This window comes from Rattus rattus, chromosome 12, assembly GCF_011064425.1.
Source record: "Rattus rattus isolate New Zealand chromosome 12, Rrattus_CSIRO_v1, whole genome shotgun sequence".
Classification (NCBI taxonomy): Eukaryota; Metazoa; Chordata; class Mammalia; order Rodentia; family Muridae; genus Rattus; species Rattus rattus.
This window is the reverse complement of record NC_046165.1, coordinates 72,377,799-72,398,498: the sequence shown is the minus strand read 5'-3', so window position 1 is coordinate 72,398,498 and position 20,700 is coordinate 72,377,799. Positions and strand designations below refer to the sequence as shown.

The following is a 20,700-nucleotide window of genomic DNA, read 5'->3' as shown; positions in this document are numbered from 1 at the left end:
TACCAGAGGGCAAAAGAGGAGCTTGGTAGTTTAGGACACGTGTGTGAACATATACAAGATAAAGGGCATACTGTCTGTAGTTCAGATGCTTGCAGTGTGGGGCGTTGTAAATTCACGGTCCCCCCAAATTGGCCAGCGAGGTATCTGTGCAGCACTACATCAATGAAGTCTTATGTAAGTTACAGGAATGTCCTTCCTAGGAATGCCCAGGATGACCACTCGATGAATGTAAACACAGTTTGTTAAGTGCACGGTGGTCAGCACAGGGCACGACACTAAAATACTATTAGTTAGGATATATTGCTAACAGGATGTTAGTACAGTGTCCAGGACTTTCTCCAAGGAGCAGTCATCAAAACTAGCTGCAGCACCAACCAAGGTGCCACTGCGACCTCACCGGCTTATCCACTGCCCCCATCAGTTACCCAGCGCTGACTGAAAAGCATCCCAATTATCAACATACAAACCAATTTTTATTATTGAGTCATGTTGGGCTTCCACAGGGACCCTAAGCCTTATATGGAGTCCGTACCCTTGCCAGAGGAGGAGAGCCCAGGGCATCACCAAGACTCGCTCCAAGTTCAACACTCTCCTGAAAAGCTCTTCTCTTCCTGTAGATGGTGTTAGTCCCTCCACGTCACTTCTACTTCATCTGTCCTATACCTGTGGAAATGGGGAAACTCTGTGAAGGACTGACAGCCCCTTAGCAATTTGTTCTTTGAGACAGCATCTGTAGCCCAGGCTTACACCGAAATCACGATCTTCTGCCTTGGTCTCCCACATGCTGGGATTACAGGAGCACACCACCATAAGCATCGCCCACAATACTTTCTGTTCTCCTCTACCCTTGTTCTTCAGCTTTCTTACCTGTTGATTTCTGCCTACCTCCTGTACCTACTATCTATTCTCTCAAAGAGTATGCCGCTCACCTCTGAGTGATCCCAGAATCTTGGAGAGGGGTCCTGTGCCCAGCCTGAAACATCTCCCAGCCAGCTTGTGCTATCATGGCTCCATTGTCAATGCAGAACCTGGGAAAGAAGAGAGAACAGAACTTGTGGTTGAGACACAGACAAGCGGTAATAACGGGAAGAAAAGAACTCAAGACAAAGAAGCTGACCTCACCTCTCATCTGTTGCAAAGAGCTGGGCTCCCCGCTCCTGGCACATTGTTGCCATCATCTCCTGCAGCCGTACGTTACCTACAAAGAGAGGACACACAGTGAACGTAGGTTTAGCCATCTTGCTGTCACACCAGCTGGGCTCCCACGACAGTTTACCAGCAGAGTGGGAAAAGGAAAAGAGATGAACAGACAGTCCTCTAAATTAGCTCTGTGATGTGGAGTACCGGGAGCAGGAAGAAGGCCCTGCCCGCTGATACGTACATCCAACTCCCCCGACGATGAGGGCTTCTTTGGAGCCACAGTGCGCCATGGCTCGCTCTGTGATCTCCACCAGCATTGCAAACACAGTCTCCTGTGGAGGACAGGGAAGGGGGAAGCTCAGAGGAGCATCAATGTGACTTCAGCTCTAGACTAGAACGAGTTTTACACCCCAGCTTTTCACTCTCCTACCTGTAAGGAGAAACACAGATCTTCAGGAGTACACTCTCCTGTGGCCAGCATTCGCTGTGCTGCATCCTGCAATGGAAAGGGCAGCAATCCAACACGTGAGGACAACATGAGGCTTTCAGAACACAAACTCCCTGTCCTTGAAAGGATCGCTGCATCCATTACAACGAGATTACAGGAGCGATGCCCTCCCACACTGGCTTCTCCTTTTTCCCGTTTAGGGAGGGACTGTTTTGTCCTGTACTGCAAACCCATTATTAGAATAGTGCCCGGCACACAGAGAAGATATACAGTATCTGCTAAATGAATCTATTTAGCACCTACTGTGAGTGAATGCTTATGCAGGAAATAATGGTGAGCAAGGCAGACACAGCATTTTCAAAAGCAGGGATGTGCTGTCTCCTTAACGCTCCCACTCACCTCGATGAAGGACAGGATCCCTGAGAACGAGACGTCCATCCCCTTCACGGTGTATGGCAGCTCCACTAGCTTCTTGCCTCTGTGCAGAAATGAGTAAAGCACTAAACGCAGAGTGGGCTGGCTGCTCACCCCCCAGGACCCCTCCCATACCTCATTAGCATAAAGGAAAAGACGCCTCTAAAGCTTCGGCAGCCAGTGCTCTCGACTTCACATCCTCTTACCGCTTTGCCATCTGCTCAATGTTGTAGCCTGGACTTGGGTCATTGGAAATCTATCAGCGGGAGGAGAGTTAGGTAGAGAGCCATGAATGTACAATGTAAAACACACTCTCCTCACATCTACTCCCCAAATCAATGTAAGACAAGCAACCAGTATCTATTTTTATAAACCACACACATGGACAGACATGTTAGTAACAAGTAATAGACACACATACACATAAACGCTTAATTTCTACCTATGTTAAATAAATGGCAAAGTCTAACGTTAGATATGCAATATTTACTTCTTGCCTTTCATTTCGTTTTGCTACCCAGACCCACATCTTACACACTCTATAGTCTTAATGGCCTACCTTCAGCACCCGGGCAAAACGATCCAGACAATTTCCCACAGCAATATCAATAGTTTCCCCAAAGATGCGGTAACGATGTTCTGAGTAGGAAATCACCTAAGAACAGTGAGACCGCCCATGAAACTTTCAGCCTGTGAAGAGGGGTGTTTAGCTCCGTGGAAGAAAATAGCATAGGGCCAACATGGCCACTAGAATTGCAGTAAGAAAGAAAGGGAAGCTGTCTTTAGTGGCTCAGACCTGTAAGTCCAGCACTGGTCTGGTTGGACAGGCAGCCATGTTGGGCTACACAGTGAAGGCTAAGGGCAGCCTACACACATAGCAAGACCCTGTCTCAAGAAACCCAAACCAGGAGCTGGTAAAATGGCCCTGTAGGCAAAAACACTTGCATATGAGCCTAGAGACCTGAGTTTGATCCCAACCCATAAAGTGGACCCTGACAGTCTATCCCCTGATGTGCACATACACAACGGCATGTGTTATCCACATACCCACATCTCACATGCACAAAATAAACCCAGATATGATCAAGATATCACATACATGTATGACTTGCCAAACAATTAAAAAAAAAATTCTTCCAAGAACCAACAGACCAGTGCTTGCTTTGCAGCACACACACTAAAGCTGTAGTGATGCAGAGGACAAGCACGGCCCCTGGGCAAGGACTGTACTCAAATTCCTGAAGCGTCCCGCAGTACATACAGCCTAAGAAACAGAACGCACGCCGGCACGCAGGCACGCACACAGACATTCCGTAAGAAGTAGAAAAAGGTGAGGCAGGCATGGTGGTACAGGTCTGTAATCTCTTGGGAGGAGTTTGGAAGATCAAAACAGTACAGGGAACGCTGTCTAGTGCACTGAGACCCTACCCTACTGAGTAACATCACACAGCAGGCTCACGATCCCAGCTGCTTAGGCCGAGGAAGGAGAATCACAAATTTGGGACTGGGTTATCTGGAGACCCTGCCTTTTAGAAAAGGAGAGCGGGGTGGATAAACGAAGGGAAAAATATACTTGTAAGGCTGGAGAGAGGGCCCAGTAATTAAATGCACTGGCTACTCTTCCAAGGGACCTGAGTTTGATTCCCTGCACCCACACAGTGGCTCACAACTGTCTACAACTCTAGTTCCCAGGGATCTCATGCCCTCTTCTGTCTTCCTGATGCTCCTACATACATCCAGGCAAAACACCCACACAAGTAAAACAAAGTTTGTTTTTTTTTTTTTAATTAAAAAAAAGGGAGAGAGATTATCTCGAAGGCTTAAATTCACATTCTTTTTCTTTTCTTTTTTTTTTTAAAGATTTATTTATTTACTTAATGTATATAAGCACACTGTAGCTGTCTTCAGACACACCCAACCCCATTGCAGATGGTTGTGAGCCACCATGTGGTTGCTGGGATTTGAACTCAGGACCTCGGGAAGAGCAGTCGGTGCTCTTAACCGCTGAGCCATCTCTCCAGCCCCACATTCTTATTAAATGAAAGATTCTAGGTGTATGTAAAAAGTTCTAACATTCTAATTCTTCTCCAAAACTTGCAACTTCATACCTATTGTATTGTCTACAGTGTCTTAGGTCCGAACGTGCCTGGAATGTCCTTGCGGCTCCTGTGACTCAGGTAGACTACCTTAGAACTAAGAGGGAATATAGAGAGTCCTCTTAAGTACCTGAGTATTTCCTCCGCTGACATACAAGACAGTTGGGTTGACGGCTCCAGTGATGAGGCGGCCCATTTCAATGTGGCCTATGCAGTGGTTCACGCCTAGCAAAGGCTTATTCCACAACTGGGCCACAGTGCGGGCAACAACAGCTACGGAAGCCAGTGGGGCTCCCATGCCAGGACCTAACAGGGTACACACGTGGTTAGAATCCTAGAAATTAGGAAAGACGTGTAGAGTAGATTTGAGAATGTGTAACAGGGGTGGTGGTAGTTCCACCCACATTCGCCCTTGCTGACAACTACCCCAGCCTTACCTTTGGTGTAAGCAATGCAATCGATGTCCTTGGGGGTTAACCCTGCCTCTGTTAGTGCCTCCTGCAGTAGGTCTAGGATGACAGCCCGGTGGTGCCTGGCCGTGTCACCTGGAAGGAAACCTACGGAACCATAAGGCAGGTATTAGGTTGGTGCAAAGGGAAGTGTGATATGGGGCTGTGAACTTTAAATCACTGTAACTAGGTTCCAACACATTTTTATTAATCAAAACACAAACCATTTTTATTAACACATCTTGCAACAAGCCAGTCAGCTAGGCGGTGGTGGTGCCAACCTTTAATCCCAGCAAGGCAGAGGCAGGTGGATCTCTATGAGTCTAAGGCCAGGCTGGTCTACAGAGTTCTAGGACAGCCAGGGATTTGAACAAAGACCCTGTCTCAAACAAACAAACAAAACAAGACAAAAAAATTTATTTATTCCTGCAGCAAACCCATGTTTCAACAAACTCTTGGAAAGCACTCTCCGCATACTGCAAGTTGTGGAAACGTTTTCCCCTAGAAAAGTTGTCAGGGTAGTGACAAAGCGGTGGTCAGTTGATGAGAGGTCGGGTAAATGTGGTGGATTTAGCAAAGCTTCACTTTGGTCATTTGGTTTTGAAGCATGGGTTGTGCTACAGGCAGTCAGGCATTGTTCTGAATCAGGCTCTTCCTGCTAAACAATGCTGGCTGCTGGAGCTATAGTCTGGTGCATCTCAGTGATCTGCTGAGTGCCCTTCTCAGAAGCAATGGTTTCCCTGGGCACCCTTCTCAGAAGCAATGGTTTCCCTGGGCACCCTTCTCAGATGCAATGGTTTCCCTGGGCACCCTTCTCAGATGCAATGGTTTCCCTGGGCACCCTTCTCAGATGCAATGGTTTCCCTGGGCACCCTTCTCAGATGCAATGGTTTCCCTGGGATTCAGAAAGCTGTAGTGGATCAGACCAGCAGCAGACCACCAGTGACCCGGACCATTTTTGGTGAAAATTTGGCTTTGGGGCTTCTCAGTTCAACCACTAAGCTGGCTATTACTAGTTTTCCCCTACAATCCACTTTTTGTCATCACAACCCAAGAAATGGTTCATACATGAGAGCCAAAAACAACGGCTGTTGGATTTTCAGTCTGTTTATGAGGTATCAACCTACTAAGGTTTTGTTTTGTGTTGTTTTAACTTTTCAAATATTCAAATAATCACTGATTGGTCCACGTTGAGCGCTTTGGTATATATTTCTTTAGCTGTAAGATCAGCTTCCACAGCTGTTCTCAGTAAACAGGTCAAAGCCAACTTCTGATAGCCAACCATTTCAGTGCTCTTGTTAGTCTCCTTGCAAGGTCCTAAACCGCCAAGGCACTGTTAGTAAGCAGTTCCAGGGACCGAATGTTAGGATTGCTAGGGTTCCAAGCCATCTCCACTGCTTTACTTCCCATTCTAAACTCAGTCGTTCCTTGATTCCATTTTTGTTATTTATTTTGAGACAGGGTCTTACGGTGTACCCGTGGCTGGCCTGGAATTTGCTATATAGACCAGGCTGGCCCCAAACCCAAGAGATTTGCCAGCCTCTGCCTCCTGGAGTACTAGAATTACAGGTTTAAGCTCCCACACCTGGCTTTAGTTTTACTTTCTGTCTAACATCATTTCCATAGTATAAGATAAATAGACATAAACAGCAAGAAGTGTCATAGACCAAAAATAAATAAAAATAAAGCTCATCCAAACCCCAATGTGATACATGCACATTAAGATACGCCTGTAGCCCCAGCATTTGGGAGGCAAAGGCAGGCAGGCAGGCAGGGAGGCAGGCAGGCAGGCAGGGAGGGAGGGAGGGCGAGGCAGAAAATGAACGACTATAAATGCATTCCAGTATCAAACTATGAATTTTGACAATGCAAAACCTGCAATTATTTTTGCACTGCCCAATTAGAAGTAAAAACCAACACGGACATGTTTTAACGATGTAGGGAAAAAAAATCCTTTTCTCGCCTAAGTCTTAAGATACCCTTTTTTCAAGCCTCTACTTTTAAGACAAGGTTACACATAACCCCGGACCGCCTTAAAACACAGATCCTGTCGCAGCCTCCCAAGCGCTAGGATGACCACACACTCAGCTAGCTTTCCAACCTCTACACAGGCTACTGGGGTTTCAGAGACTGCTGCGGACATCCACACACAACACTCAGGAGCAGTCCAAGTTATCCGGACCTCCCACTCTTTGGTCACTTCCCCTGTACAGAGAGCCCTAGGAAAGGTGACTGTTGGACTTAACATAATGACAGCACTACAACTGTCAGTAGCTTCCCTTTCACCTCAAGTATCTCAGCCTCTGTGCCTAAGAGCCTAGAAGAGTGAGTCCTGAACACACATACATTTCTACTACATAACCTGAAACATCTCACTTGCTTAGAGAGTCTTCAGATATAAATGCAGCTTGTATGTATGTATGCAAGCTTTGGGAGAGGGGAGACAAGATGTAACTTGTAAATATGTTAACTGGGAGTTGTGCAGTACCTGGTGCATTCACATAGTTGTCCAAACCCACAGATACCCATTTCCATTCTAAAAGTACTGAAAGACAGACACCTAAAACAGATTGAAAATACAGTAACTCCTGATATCTGTCCGGCTCTCCCCTTTCCTCATTGTAGACTACTTTTATATTTATCTCGCTCTAGTGTAAAACAGTCTCTATGTGCATCTACAGAGCAGCCTCGGTACACTTATGTTTAAACGCTCAGCTCATAAAAGGTGCTCAATAAAACGAATGCAATAAGGAGGAGTGGCTCACGTCTTTAATTCCAGCACTCAAGAGCTATAGTCTTTACAGAGCAAGTTCCAGGTCAGTGAGACCGTCTCAAATTATGTAATTTAAAAAACAAAACAAAACAAAATAAAAAAAACAACAACAACAAAAAAACCCCTGACAAACACACGTGTCCTAAGCCCACGTGTCTGACTGTTCTAGTCAAAAAGTTACCAACCAAACGCGAAATCAGGGTCTTTTTTCTTTTCTTTTTTTTTAAGGGAGTCTGGAGTAGGGTCACAAGGCAGTAATACCAACAGGAAAGCTGACGAAGCAACAGTATGGAAAATCAGCAAAGAACCCTTGACAGAAATAAATGCGACAAGGAGTAGGCAAGCGCGGCAGCAGCCACTCACCGGTGCCCGGGGCCGTGACGTAAGTGCGCCGCGGGTTCGCCAGCACCGTGCCGTCGCGGACCACGCCCACGCCAATCTTGTTGGCGCTGCCTTCGAACCCCAGCACCGCGGGCATGGTACCCCGTGATTCGGGATCCTGGAACTGAAGGACAAGCTGTAACCGGCACTGCGATGAACGACCCAGAACCAAGCGAAGGGACTTTCAGGCGCCAGAAGTTATGTCACGAGTGCCAGGCGAACCAATCAACGCGCTCTAGAACCACGTAGGGGCGGAGCCCTCGAATCACGTGACAACACCAATCGCCCACGTGGGAACAGACAGACTCCATTCTTTGTGCACTGAGGGGCTCCCTGCCTCGTTGGGAGGTCAGGTACCAGGCTTACCCCGTTTCGCGACCTTGTTTGCCGAAGGGCCTAACGCGGGCGAGGGGCTGCGAGGCTCAAGGCGGGGAAGACTGGGAGGATCGCGGTCCCGGTGTGCAAACGCCTGCGGGAGGCGGCTCGCTTCCTCTCCTTGCATTTTGATTTCACCCTTTCTTATCTGCAGGCAGCGTAGTAAACACTGCTTCGGTGCTCCAGACGCCTAAGGGCTTTCGTTACAGCGATGCCGAAGCGGGGGAAGAGAGCGGCAGCGGATGACGGGGAAGAACCCAAGTCCGGTAAGGTGGTGAAATGAACCCGATCGCCCCCCCTCCCCCCAGGCAAGTTTGGGGCTTTACCAGACCGCCATTAACTACTTGGTTAATATGGACCAAGTTACGTTGCAGGATTCCGAGATGTTCCGAGGGTAACTAGAGCGCCTAACGAGATCATAGTTAACTCTGAGGTTGGAAACTGCCAGCTCTTACTACTTGACTTATTTTATAGAGCCAGAGACCAAGAAGAATAAGGGGGCAGCAAAGAAAACTGAGAAGGAGGCCGCAGGAGAGGGCCCTGTCCTGTATGAGGACCCTCCAGATCAGAAAACCTCACCCAGTGGCAAATCTGCCACACTCAAGATATGCTCCTGGAATGTGGATGGGCTTCGAGCCTGGATTAAAAAGAAAGGTTTGGATGTGAGTACAATTGAGGGAAGTAAAATTTACTTGATAGACTCTTAAGGATCAGTCATCTTGTAGGCTTTTTTTCCCGGGGGTTGGTTCCAAAAAGTCTGTTCTTTAAACCCCAATCCCCTCATTTCTTTTTTTTTAAACTAGTCTATAATGCCGGGGGGGGGGTATGCCCTTGTGTTTCTACCATATCCACAATCCCAGTCATTTAAGATCCAAGTGGGCTGAGGGCTGGAGTTGCTCAGCAGTTAACAGACATTGCTGAGCTTCCAGAGGCTCCAATTAGGTTTCCCGCACTCCACTCAGGTGACTAATGGGCATTCACTCCCACACACAGTTTGTTTATATATCCTGCTGCTTGGATTCCTTCTGCACAGGGCTATTGTATGTAGCAATTTTTAATTTTCCACATTGTCATCCAGTGGGTAAAGGAAGAAGCACCAGATATCTTGTGCCTCCAAGAGACCAAATGCTCAGAGAACAAACTCCCGGCTGAACTGCAAGAGCTGCCTGGACTCACCCATCAGTACTGGTCAGCTCCATCAGACAAAGAAGGATATAGTGGTGTGGGCCTACTTTCCCGCCAGTGCCCACTCAAAGTCTCTTATGGCATTGGTGAGACCTCAATGGCATTCATGTCTGAATGTTCTTCATTTTACTGTACTATTTCTTTAACATTTTGTGCTGCTTTTCATTTTTATATAGGTGAGGAAGAACATGATCAAGAAGGCCGGGTGATTGTGGCTGAATTTGAGTCCTTTATCTTGGTAACAGCCTATGTACCGAACGCAGGAAGGGGTCTGGTAAGACTGGAGTACCGACAGCGATGGGATGAAGCCTTTAGAAAGTTTCTAAAGCACTTGGCTTCCCGGAAACCTCTTGTGCTGTGTGGGGATCTCAATGTGGCTCATGAAGAAATAGACCTTCGTAACCCCAAAGGAAACAAAAAGAATGCTGGTTTTACTCCCCAGGAGCGCCAAGGCTTTGGGGAAATGCTACAGGCTGTACCACTGGCTGACAGCTTCCGGCATCTCTACCCCAACACTGCCTACGCTTATACTTTCTGGACTTACATGATGAATGCCCGCTCTAAGAATGTTGGTTGGCGCCTTGATTACTTTTTGCTGTCTCACTCTCTTTTACCTGCTTTGTGCGACAGCAAGATCCGGTCCAAGGCTCTTGGCAGTGACCACTGTCCTATCACCCTTTACCTAGCACTGTGACACTCCCCTCAAGTAGCTTCATGCTGGGAAATAGCCTCCTCTCCTCCAGGAGACCAGTGCGTTATCTCTTCTTCAGGTGTTTACTCCCCTCTAAACCAAACTTCTGGTTTCCTTTAAACAATCCAAGTGAAATAAAAGTCCTACTTTTCAACTTCACTGTCTCTGTCCCTTTGTGAGTCTACATATTCCCCCTTCCATACACAAAAGTTAAATGGGAAAGGTTACAGTCATGACATTATTTATTTACAAGCACAGATGAATCCCTGACCTCTCCCAAGACAGTGACCCTACCTCAGCCCAGTTCAATACTTCAACTGGAAGTAAAGCCGGAAGGAGGAATTCAGGGATGTACAGGGTTAGGGGAACATATCCCATATTAAATAGTTATATATATACACAACAGTTCCTGTAGTTCTGTACAGAGCAGTGGCTGACCCCACCCCACGGGACACGAAATGTGGGGAGAAGAGACTGAGGGTGTTGAGGCCGGAGCCAGCCCCTGGTGAAGTGCAATAGCAGCAGCAAGGTCCTAACGGTGCACAAGAGGGAGGGGAACACCCCCTCCCACTTCCCACCCCCGCCCTGCCCTGGAATGTACTGAGGGACAGGAATGGTTCTCAGAGAGCACATACAGGAAGGACATGGCTAGAACCATCTTTAGGATCCAGGCTTAGGGGCAATGTTGTCTATTTACCCTAAACAGCAGTCCTTGGAAGAAAGCAGCCAGTCAGCAATGGTCTTCCCTACCCCTCCAAACCTAAGTCAGGGGCTGGTTCCTTCCTACCTCTCCCCAGGGAAAAGGGAGCCAGCTGTTTGGCTTCCTTGGAGAAGTCCAGAGAGCCTTTTGTAGTGTTACTGTGGTACCAGGCAGCTGCCAGACACACACTGCATCAAGGGGCTCAGGAGAAGTTCTGGACAGGATGGCTGACCTTCATACAGCCCCAGTAAAGGGCCCGGCCCAAACATAGAACGGCCAACAAAATGACAAACGCCCAGGCTGCGTAGATACCTCCATATTGCTGTGCCGGCTTCCATGTGCCAAACTGACAGAGGAGGAAGAAAAAAAAAGATAGGGTTACTTTTGGTATCCACTGTTTCAAAGTCTTAGAAACAGTAATGCAATGCAAACTTCTGTCTCTGCAGCCCAATCACTTATAACACCCTCAGGGACCTTTCCAAGATCAGGTGTTTTAGCTTTCTTCCCTTAAGCAGGAAAGTACTCTGCCCTCCCAGGCATCAGCCAGCATTTCTTACACCTACCAAGTGAACCAGGATTGCCCATAACTCATTTCTCTCTCCAGAGTGGGAACAACTGTTTTACTTAGTTTATTAGTGACCTCTGACTTGAGTTCATCTCTACCTAAAAACAAAGCCCCGACCCCATCACCAGACTCATTCATTCACTTCAGTTTTGTTTTTGTTTTTTTTTTAAGGCTAGGGTCTCATGTCAGCACCCTGAGCAGCCTCAAATCCTATAGTTAATGGCCTTGAAATCCTATCCTCCTGCCTCCACCTCCTAGTACTGTGACCATAGCTTGCAGCGCCATGCCCAGTTCTGCTCAGTTTATGTGGTGCTGGAGATCATACCCAGGGCTTCATGTAGGCTATGCAAATACTTTTACCAGCTAAACCACATCTGGAGCTGATAACAATCTATTCCCCCCTTTTTTTATAGACGGGGTTTTGCTATGTAGTCTGGGATATGAAACCTGCCTCTATTCTTTGATTATAGGGACATAACCCAACGCCAAACTCTTTCGCCATTCTTTAAGCTACCACCTTTTCAAATCTTAGCCTGTGAGGAGGCTGATAAGAGGTTTGCACCGAGGCTACTCACAGCAAGGCCAGTGGCAGTGACTGCCAAGAGTAAACCAAGTAAGAAGCAGCAAATACATCTCTTCCTAGGATATCTGCGCCCAATAGATGACCTGTGGGGAGCCAACAGAAAATTTGGAACAGCCCTGTTGATTTTATGCCACACATCACCCAGTTACCAGTACAATCCCTAACTACTTACACTTTTCTGCAGTGAGGGCATCGTGCCAAGGTTCGGTCTGTGAATTCTGTCCACTATGGAAAAAGAAAAACAACCATAGAAGGAAGGTTCTCTTCAATGAGAACCCCAAAACAAGGGGGAGGATGGACAATGCAAAATAGGACAGTCTTTTTCAGAATTTATTACTATTCCTCCTCCAGGGTTTCCCAATATTCCTCCTCACCAGAAACGTATTCTTGCAATGTCCACAGATGACCCTGACACCCATTGGCTGTGGTTCTGGACTCAGAGGTCCTGGATGTACAGGCCCTAGGTTGATGATTCTTTTGCTATACAGGGGGAAAAGTATGTTTTAAAAATTCTTAGTTCTAATTGGATCTGATGACACACTGAGTCCCAGCACTTAGGAGGTGTAGGCAGGATGACTGGGAATTCAAGGTGCTACTACACAGGTCGTCCTGCCTCTGCCTCAGGTGCTGGGACTGAATACAGGCATGCACCACCTTGCCCAGCTCCAGTTTTTGTTTTGGCTTTACGACTTTCCCTAAGTATGGCCTGCTCATCTTAGGTCTCTTACCAGTAGGGCCGAGGGCAGGCAATCCGCTGAGAAGTCACTTTGCAGATAAGGAGACAGTTACAGGGACATCGGACATACTTCTTTCCTGGAGGTGCATTCTTGATCGGCTAGAGAACAACGAATAAAGAACAATGGGTATATCAGCAGAGAAGCCCACGGTCCCAATCCTCTGCAAGAACATTACTGAGAAAGAAAGAATCAGACATTTGAGATATACAAATGTTGCCAGCAGAGCATGTCTGTGACGCTGAGGAAGATTGCAGAGTCTGAGGAGAACCTGGGTCACTGTGAGACTGTCTCAAAAACGCAGAGAACACCAAGATACAAAAAGCAAAAGCCAACTACAACTGCCAGTGAGAACTACACTTCAGGATCCAGGAAAAATCAAACAGCGAAAGCTGGTGAACATTAGTTAGTTTTTGGTGAATGGCTTCTAAAAAAAAAAAAAAAAACGGCTGCTGCAAGATCCAGGAACTGAAAGTAGGTTTCATGAATAGTTCTTAAACAGGATCTAGAACCAGAAAGAGGATCCAGGAAACAAGGCCCATTTTGCAGATAGTTATAACTCACGGTGGCTTCGTTGCAGACACCACATTTGACTACATGCTGATGCATCTTGCCTTCCACGTTGATCGGAGACTGACAGACTCGACAGGTAATCATGGGGGCACTCCCACTATCCGGGCTAGTCAGGGGTGAGTAGGGGGGTGGGTCCTCTCCAGGCAACACAGCTGGATGCCCCTCAGGGAACGGGGGAAATGCTGAAGAGGAAGCAGATAAACCCAAATCATCACTCGGACACTAACCACGGATGCTCCACGGAGGTGGCGAACCCTCTGAGGAAGCTCTCGCGGCAGGCTTAGACAGTGATTGCGGACCAAGGATACCTAGCTCCGTGACAGGTGCCACACCTGCCGCGGAAGCAGGCTCCGCCCCCTGACCCGATCCGCCCCTAGGCCTAGGTGCATTTCAGACCTCCGGCTTACCCTGGGGCGGGGCATGTTTACCGGCTCCGTACGGAGGTGCGGAGGGCGTCAGGCCTCCACCGGGCCCAGTCGCGCTCCCGCCCGGACCCGCTAAGCCGTTGCCACCAGCGCCGCCATCGCCGGCCTCGGAGAGCAGCGGGGAGCGCTCTCCGTCTGCCGCCATGGCGACTCCCGCTTGGTCAGCGACCAGCTCCCGCCGCCGCTGTGACCGCCGCCGCCGCCGCCGCCGTCGCTACCGGGTCCCTAAGACGCCTGCGCGCCGCGTTCGCCTGCAGCCAGTGCCGCCCCGCTCACGTGACAGACTGACCCCGCCCCTCTGCACTGTCATTTGTGGACCTGAAACAGTTCCCGGTTTGTAAGGGAGCGTTCTTTCTCCATTGGAGAGAGACGGGTCACGTCACCGTCACATGACCTTCCCGTAGCTGCTGAGTCCGTAAACACTGCACGTGACTAGAAGTTGTGCGAGCCATTGGAAGTGCGGCCATCGCGCTACCTCCGGCCCAGGTGGGCGGCTGCCCTGCACGTGTCACGTGCCCAGCCTGTCGCGTGAGTCGCCCCTCATTGGTCCCAAGTCTCCCGTGGGGTGCAACTCTATTGGCCCGAATTTAGCGCCAGAACGTGAGGGCGGCTGCAGCACCTTCTGACTGGCAAGGCTGGTATCCTGACCTGCAATGAGCTGCGGGAGCCGCCCTAAGACCTGGGGGAGGATTGGAAAGCCAAGGGGAGCTTGAGGGCTTAGCACGCTTGTCTGGCATGGCACAAGACCCCCGAATTCAGCCCGCAGCTTCGCCGAATAGTGGTGATGTGGCTGCGTATGCCTGCAAACGCAACACTTGGGAAGATGAGTTAGGAGAGATACACCGAACAACACAGGGAGAAACAGAATCAAAGAGGGCGGGGCGCTGGAAAGATGCATTAGTGGTTGAGAGAACTTTCTGCCCTTTTAAAGGAGCCTAGTTTGAGTCCTAGGGCGGTTGCTACCTGTAACTAACTCCAGGGGATCGTGCACACGGCAGCCACACACACGTGGCTTATGTGTGTGCGCGCACATACACATATATAAAAATAACGCCTCCCAAAGTTAAAAAAACAGAAGGTCACAGTGTAGGGCTGTAATCCCCAGAATATGGAAGATGGAGACAGGAGGGCCTGATATCCGAGTTTGCTAGGAGTTTCAGACCAGCCTGAGCGACAGGGAGACTGTCTAAGAACCTAATGCACATACTGCTTAACTCAACATCAGTACTCGAGCCTGAGGCTGACTGAAGCAAGAGGATCATGCGTTTGAGACCAATTTGGCTCACAGACAGAAATGAGTGAGCGTTCCTGAAGGATGGTGATGCTTATCGGTGACCGTGCTGGAAGCCCTAGGTTCCCTTCCAGCACCTAAAAAAGGTAGTAGTAGTAGTAGTAGTAGTAGTAGTAGTAGTAGTAGTAGTAGTAGTAACAATAACAATAATAATCGTTTGGGTTTTTTGTTTTTTTTTTCTGAAAATGTGCTGTACAACCACTGCAACATCCACAGTCCTTCAGTTTTGATACAAGGTCCTGGTTTGGTACTTGGCGATTCTGCCAAAGCCTCTTGGGTAATTGAGATTACAGGCATCTGCCGCTATGCGTGGCTGTGAATTAGTTCTACAAATGTCTCTACCAGGGTTCCAGTTGGAACCAACCCGAAAGCCCCATCCCCGAGGACTAGCTCTCAAAGCATGTGAAAGTGCTGTCTATGGAAGCTGCCAAGGGAGAAAAGCAATGAAAAACCCTACAGACCACAGTGACCAGCCCAGTAAGGTTGGCTTCAGTGTTGTGGCATTTCATCTCAATGGTAGCCAACAGCTACCTACTGGAGTTTAGGCCTGGGATGGTGTGGTTCTGTAACCTTGTCAGCTTCTGTGGCTGGTGATGTCATGAACCCCAGAGGAAAACCCCCTGCTGCTGCCGTCCTAAAACAGTAAACTTCAGAACAGCATTCCAAATACCTATGCGTATATCCGCAAGTCAATCTCTGTCCCTCCCTCTCTCCCTTCCACCTCACACGGAGGCCACTACAGTGATCTACAACTGATCCAAATATCTCCATTACGGAAACACAAATTAGTGTCTCTACTGATGGAAGGAGAGCTCATCATTTCACTCAGTTGATGTATACTGACCCATCAGATACATACAGCTAGTGAATCAAATCCAAAGATAATTTAGTCATATGTGGTAGATGAAAGTCTTTAGACTTTGCTTAATTTTTATCTTCAGCCAAGAAATTGTAAATGGAGGTTATTATTATTATTATTATTATTATTATTAATTATTATATGTTTTGGTCTTTGTTTTTCAAATAGAGTCTCATCTAGAAAGTAGGCTGTAGGCTGATCTTAAATTCATGTCAAGCCCCACCTCTCCCTAAAAGCCTGAGCTACCTACCATGCCTGACTCTAGGATCTGGTACTTTTAGACACAGTTTTTCCAAATTAATTTCTGCTATCAGGTAGGTCTTCTCATAGGCACCTCGTGATTCCCCAACACACACTTGAAACAATAAGGAGTCTCAAGACACAAAGTTAGAAAAGAGTCACAGCTCTGCAGGCAACAGGCCAGTTTGCTGCTCTCACTGATCTTGCTGCACAGATTCTCAACTTACTTAGGATAGTTTTCATTATATATAACCCCCCAAGTCTATCCTTTTGTGATACCTCCATCCTCACTAAAGTTGTGTTTTAAGATAACTTCTAGCTGCACAAAAGAGTTAAAAGTAGAACTGGGGGCGTATCTCAGTGGTAGAGCATTTGCCTAGCACACGTTATGCCCTGGATTTCCATCCTAGCATGCATCCCTCCCTCCCATCCCCCAAAACAATGTAGGGAGAAAAGAACCCATTTCGTACTCTGAAGGGTCAAAGTACAATAAATGTGTAGAATGGTTTATGTATTTATATACTATTCATTCATTTATTCGTTTTTCATTTGGCCTCAAGGTGATGTTTTTATTACAGGTCAAATATAGGGATGTAGACTAGAAGCTAGACGAGGTCAATGTTCGGCATAAGTTGGGTATTTTCTGACAAGTATGTGAAGGAAGTACACGATGGATGAGTTCCCCAGTACACATTCTCACATCCTTTTCTGCTGTGTCTCGAAACAGCTGTGACCCAGGCTCTACTAGGACTAATGATTTTGCCTCCGAATGCTGTGATTACAGGCTTGAGACACTGTACCCAGTTTAGACACAGACACCTCCCTCTCTAAACCTCTTTCAGGCTTAGCTAACCTCTGCCTCGCCAGATGCGGGAAAGGGGTCAGAGGAGACAACCGCTCTGTTATTATTCTTAGGACAATGCAGTGTTGTTAAAAAAAAAAAAAAGTCTTGGAAATGTTTTCTTTAAAAAACATTTTAAAAATTCCGTTCATTTATTTGTTTGTTAGTTTTGGACACAGGACCTTACTTTGTGACCCTGGCTGCCCTAAACCTCACTATGTATAGTCTCATTACCACTCTGCTAAACGCAGAACTCCTCTCCCATCTCAGAGACCCCTCCCTTCTAATGTCTATCAAAGCTCACAGATAATCAACCTGCCTCTGCCTCCCAGTTGGTGGGGGTCAAAGGTTTATACCACTACACTTAGCCTGTGTGTGTGTGTGTGTGTGTGTGTGTGTGTGTGTGTGTGTGTGTGTGCACTCACTTGTGTGGAGGTCAGTGCACAACTTTTGAGAATTGGTTCTCTTCTACCATGTGGGTTCTGGTGATTGAACACACATTGTCAAGTTTGACAACAAGCGCTTTTACTCTCTGAGCCATCACATCAGCCCCCTGTGTATTTATTGTTATGCATGAGTTTATGTGCACCAAATGTATACAGGATTCTGCTGAGGCCAGAGAAGGGTGTTAGAGTACCTTAAACGGGTGATACAGGCAGCCTCAAAGTAGCCCTGGGAGTCGAACTAAGGTCCTCTGTAAGGACAAGCATTCTTTACTGCTGGACCATCTCTTCAGCCTTTTCTAGACTCCCTGAGGGACTTTCTTGGAAGGACCCAGCACTTAGTCTGAAGGCAGCGTAATCCCTCACGACCTGTTTTAAATAACAAGTGCACTGGGAGGGATTCGTAGTGCTCAGGTCTTTTTAATTGTTGCCACTACTCCCAGAGGGAGAAGCTCTGATGGGATATCTGACAGCAACTCATGGAGCAAAGGGAATCCCTTACTTTGATAGACATTAGAAGGGAGGGGTCTCTGAGATGGGAGAGGAGTTCTGCGTTTAGCAGAGTGGTAGTGAGACCAGACTAGACAGAAGGTCACCATTTAGAAAGTTAATCCTGTTCTCCCACCATAGCTTTGGGGCTGCTACCATACCTCTAGAGAGGTGTCTGTGATCTAATGTTGCCTACAGTTCTGGGCAGAGAGCACCCTAGGAAAATTCAGTTTAACGAAGTATGTTATTCCCTCAAGTGACAATATGATATTGTAGTGGTCAGATATGACATGTCCAGAAAACAAGGTCATTTGCGAGAAAGGTCATAAAGATGATAGAAAACATATTAACATAAAGGAATAGCTCTTCTGGTTGATAGATAGATAGATAGATAGATAGATAGATAGATAGATAGATAGATAGATAGATAGATGTCATATACATACACTTAATTTGCTTGCATGTCTGTCTGTGTACTACTTTCCTGCAGATTGCCTGTAGAGGCCAGAAGAGGACATCGGCTCCCCTGTAACTGGATTACAGATGGTTGTTGAGTCCGGCTTCTCTGGAAGAGTACCAAGTGTTCTAACTGCTGAGCCATCTATCCAACTCTGCTTTTTGGGTCCTTAGTCACCTGTAAGGTGACAGACAATTCCCCAAATGGTGACATAGTTAGTCTCTTGACTCTGTGATGTTCTCTGACTGGGTCTTTGACCATCTCACTTGGGCTTCCTCATGAACACACAGATTACTGGGAACAGCTCATTGGCCAGAGGTGGCTTCGCTCACACAGGTGGCCACTTTGAGTGTCAGATTGCCCCGGCTTCTTTGGAGCATGGTGGTACGCAGATGATAGTGGAAGGGTTGTGGATAAAGAAGTTATCGAGCGGGCTGGCTCAGTGGTTAAGAGCACCGACTGCTCTTCCAGAGGTCCTGAGTTCAATTCCCAGCAACCAAATGGTGGCTCACAACCATCTGTAAAGAGATCTGATGCCCTCTTCTGGTGTATCTGAAGACAGCTACAGTGTACTTATATATAATAAATGAATAAATAAAAAAAAAGAAATTATCAAGTATCTTGAGGCTACAGCACTAGCACAATCTCATCTTCACTGTATTCTAGTGTTGAGTAATCCTTGGTGCCTGTAATAGCCAGTGTAGTAAGTTAGACTCCCCAGCCCAGCCCCCCTTCGTGTTTTTGAGACAGGGTCTTACTTGTAGTTCAGATTGATCTTGAACTCTTCGTGATCTTCCTGTCTTAGAGTCTTCAGTGCCGGGACCACAGGTGTGCACCAACACATCTAGATAGACTTTACTTGATGAGAGCTACTGTAATTCTTTACTTTTACCCATTGTCTCAGTCAGTGTTTCTATTCCGGCACAAACATGATGAACAAGAAGCAAGTTGGGAAGGAAAGGGTTTATTCAGCTTACACATTCACATTGCTGTTCATCACCAAAGAAAGTCAGGACTGGAACTCACACAGGGCAGGAAGCAGGAGCTGATACAGAGACCATGGAGCGATGTTTCTTACTGGCTTGCTTCCCCTGACTTGCTCAGCTTGCTCTCTTATAGAACCCAAGACCACCAGTCCAGGGACTGCACCACCCACAATGGACTAGGTCCTCCCCACTTGATCACTGGTTGAGAAAATGCCTTACAGCTGGGTCTCATGAAGGCATTTCCTCAGCTGAGACTCCTTTTTTTGTGATAACTCTGGCTTGTGTCAAGTTGACACATAAAACCAGCCAGTACACCCATTTTTCTGCCCCTGTTCTTATTTCTCCTTTCCTCTCTTCCCTTTCTTTCTTCTCCTTTTTTTTAATCCTCCTTGCCCATCTCCTCTCCTTTTCTGTCTCCTTGGAGACCAACTTCATGGCATTATGCATGCTAGGCAACCGCTCTAGTGCTATACCCTCACCACTACCTCAACCATACCCAGTAGCTATGTTCACCAATCAATACCCCTACAGTGAACTTAATGTACATGTACTCTTTATGAAGGAGACACCTTGAGAAACTTACACACAGGATAGGGGAACAAAATAAGGTAAACATTGGCAGACAAAATGTCATCACTAGTAATCTTTTATTGTGTGAAAAAGTCAATGATAAAGTCATGATACAGCATATACGCTTCCTAATAAGTAACAATGTGAGACAAGTATAAGAGGAGAGGGCTGGAGATCTATTTCAGTTGGTATTATGAACAAAGTTATGGGTTCAAACCCCAGGACTACATACATTGGGCATGGTGGTTTATGACAGTAGTTCCAGCATTCAGGTTGTAGAATGAGGAGGAACAGAACTTCAAGATCATTTTCACCCACGCAGAAAGCCCAGCTATACAGGAGTCAAATGATTGCAACAACAACAACAACAACAACAACAACAACAACAACAACATTTCATTGGGCTGGAGAGATGGCTCAGAGGTTAAGAGCACTGACTACCCTTCTAAGAGGTCCCAAGTTCAATTCCCAACAACCATCTGTAATGGGATTCAATGCTCTTCTCTGGTGTGTCTGAAGACAGCTACAGTGTACTCATATAAATAAAATAAATCTTAAAAAAATGAGTCCACCTATATCTAATCAGGATAGCCAAAGGTTTTTTTTAAGTTTTTAAATTTTATTCTTAGATATATTTATTTTATTTTCATATGTGTAAGTATTTTGTTTACATGTATGTGCACCTGTGCATGCCTGGTGCCAAGGTGGTAGGAAGAGGGCATTGGATCATCTGGAATTGGAGTTAAGGATGGTGGTGAGGTACCCTGTGAGTGCTGCAGATAGAACGCAGGTCCTCTGTAACAAAAATAAGTGCTTTTAACTGCTGAACTATCTCCCCAGTCCCAGAAATCATTAAAAATGTAAAAGTAATTGAGTGAGGCTTAGTGTTACCACACACCTTTAATCCTGCGTTTAGCAAGCAGAGGCAGGCAGATCTCTGAGTTCCAGCCCAGCGTGATGTACATCATAAGGCACTGTCTCAGTGAATAAAT

At 46.9% G+C, this 20,700-nt stretch overlaps 3 protein-coding genes across 7 annotated transcripts; 1 reads left to right on the top strand and 2 right to left on the bottom strand.

Moving 5' to 3' along the window:
* Positions 1 to 451: 451 nt before the first annotated feature.
* Positions 452 to 7,905, bottom strand: Osgep (O-sialoglycoprotein endopeptidase). The gene is made up of 11 exons (XM_032917547.1): positions 7,684 to 7,905; positions 4,536 to 4,655; positions 4,229 to 4,404; positions 2,562 to 2,657; positions 2,209 to 2,258; positions 1,988 to 2,066; positions 1,571 to 1,636; positions 1,382 to 1,472; positions 1,123 to 1,198; positions 930 to 1,028; positions 452 to 663 (listed from the first exon to the last, which is right to left on the bottom strand). Exons 1-11 carry the CDS (start codon positions 7,796 to 7,798, stop codon positions 624 to 626), a joined length of 1,008 nt encoding a protein of 335 aa, XP_032773438.1. The 5' UTR covers positions 7,799 to 7,905; the 3' UTR covers positions 452 to 623.
* A 45-nt stretch (positions 7,906 to 7,950) lies between these two features.
* Positions 7,951 to 10,111, top strand: Apex1 (apurinic/apyrimidinic endodeoxyribonuclease 1). 2 transcript variants are annotated; one of them, XM_032917548.1, is made up of 5 exons: positions 7,951 to 8,049; positions 8,231 to 8,342; positions 8,551 to 8,738; positions 9,155 to 9,347; positions 9,438 to 10,111. In XM_032917548.1, exons 2-5 carry the CDS (start codon positions 8,288 to 8,290, stop codon positions 9,953 to 9,955), a joined length of 954 nt encoding a protein of 317 aa, XP_032773439.1. In that variant the 5' UTR covers positions 7,951 to 8,049; positions 8,231 to 8,287; the 3' UTR covers positions 9,956 to 10,111. The 2 variants fall into 2 exon arrangements, with proteins under 2 accessions (XP_032773439.1, XP_032773440.1); XM_032917549.1 differs by having other exon boundaries at positions 7,966 to 8,054.
* A 60-nt stretch (positions 10,112 to 10,171) lies between these two features.
* Positions 10,172 to 13,783, bottom strand: Pip4p1 (phosphatidylinositol-4,5-bisphosphate 4-phosphatase 1). Of its 4 annotated transcripts, none has more exons than XM_032917550.1 (7): positions 13,515 to 13,780; positions 13,099 to 13,289; positions 12,529 to 12,635; positions 12,175 to 12,280; positions 11,973 to 12,025; positions 11,793 to 11,883; positions 10,172 to 10,998 (listed from the first exon to the last, which is right to left on the bottom strand). In XM_032917550.1, exons 1-7 carry the CDS (start codon positions 13,675 to 13,677, stop codon positions 10,855 to 10,857), a joined length of 855 nt encoding a protein of 284 aa, XP_032773441.1. In that variant the 5' UTR covers positions 13,678 to 13,780; the 3' UTR covers positions 10,172 to 10,854. The 4 variants fall into 4 exon arrangements, with proteins under 4 accessions (XP_032773441.1, XP_032773442.1, XP_032773443.1 ...); XM_032917551.1 differs by having other exon boundaries at positions 13,536 to 13,780; XM_032917552.1 differs by lacking the exon at positions 12,175 to 12,280 and having other exon boundaries at positions 13,515 to 13,783.
* Between the last annotated feature and the right edge of the window lie 6,917 nt (positions 13,784 to 20,700).

Excerpts from the sequence above, each read along its gene's own strand:
- Pip4p1 (XM_032917550.1), bottom strand. The coding sequence starts at position 13,677 with ATGGCGGCAGACGGAGAGCGCTCCCCGCTGCTCTCCGAGGCCGGCGAT. Across the intron at positions 13,290-13,514 it reads TAAACATGCCCCGCCCCAGG|CATTTCCCCCGTTCCCTGAG; the intron begins GTAAGCCGGAGG and ends CTTCCTCTTCAG. Across the intron at positions 10,999-11,792 it reads TCACTGCCACTGGCCTTGCT|TTTGGCACATGGAAGCCGGC; the intron begins GTGAGTAGCCTC and ends CTCCTCTGTCAG.
- Apex1 (XM_032917548.1), top strand. The coding sequence starts at position 8,288 with ATGCCGAAGCGGGGGAAGAGAGCGGCAGCGGATGACGGGGAAGAACCC. Across the intron at positions 8,343-8,550 it reads CGGGGAAGAACCCAAGTCCG|AGCCAGAGACCAAGAAGAAT; the intron begins GTAAGGTGGTGA and ends CTTATTTTATAG. Across the intron at positions 8,739-9,154 it reads TTAAAAAGAAAGGTTTGGAT|TGGGTAAAGGAAGAAGCACC; the intron begins GTGAGTACAATT and ends ATTGTCATCCAG.
- Osgep (XM_032917547.1), bottom strand. The coding sequence starts at position 7,798 with ATGCCCGCGGTGCTGGGGTTCGAAGGCAGCGCCAACAAGATTGGCGTG. Across the intron at positions 2,658-4,228 it reads TCAGCGGAGGAAATACTCAG|GTGATTTCCTACTCAGAACA; the intron begins GTACTTAAGAGG and ends CACTGTTCTTAG. Across the intron at positions 1,199-1,381 it reads CATCGTCGGGGGAGTTGGAT|GTAACGTACGGCTGCAGGAG; the intron begins GTACGTATCAGC and ends CTCTCTTTGTAG.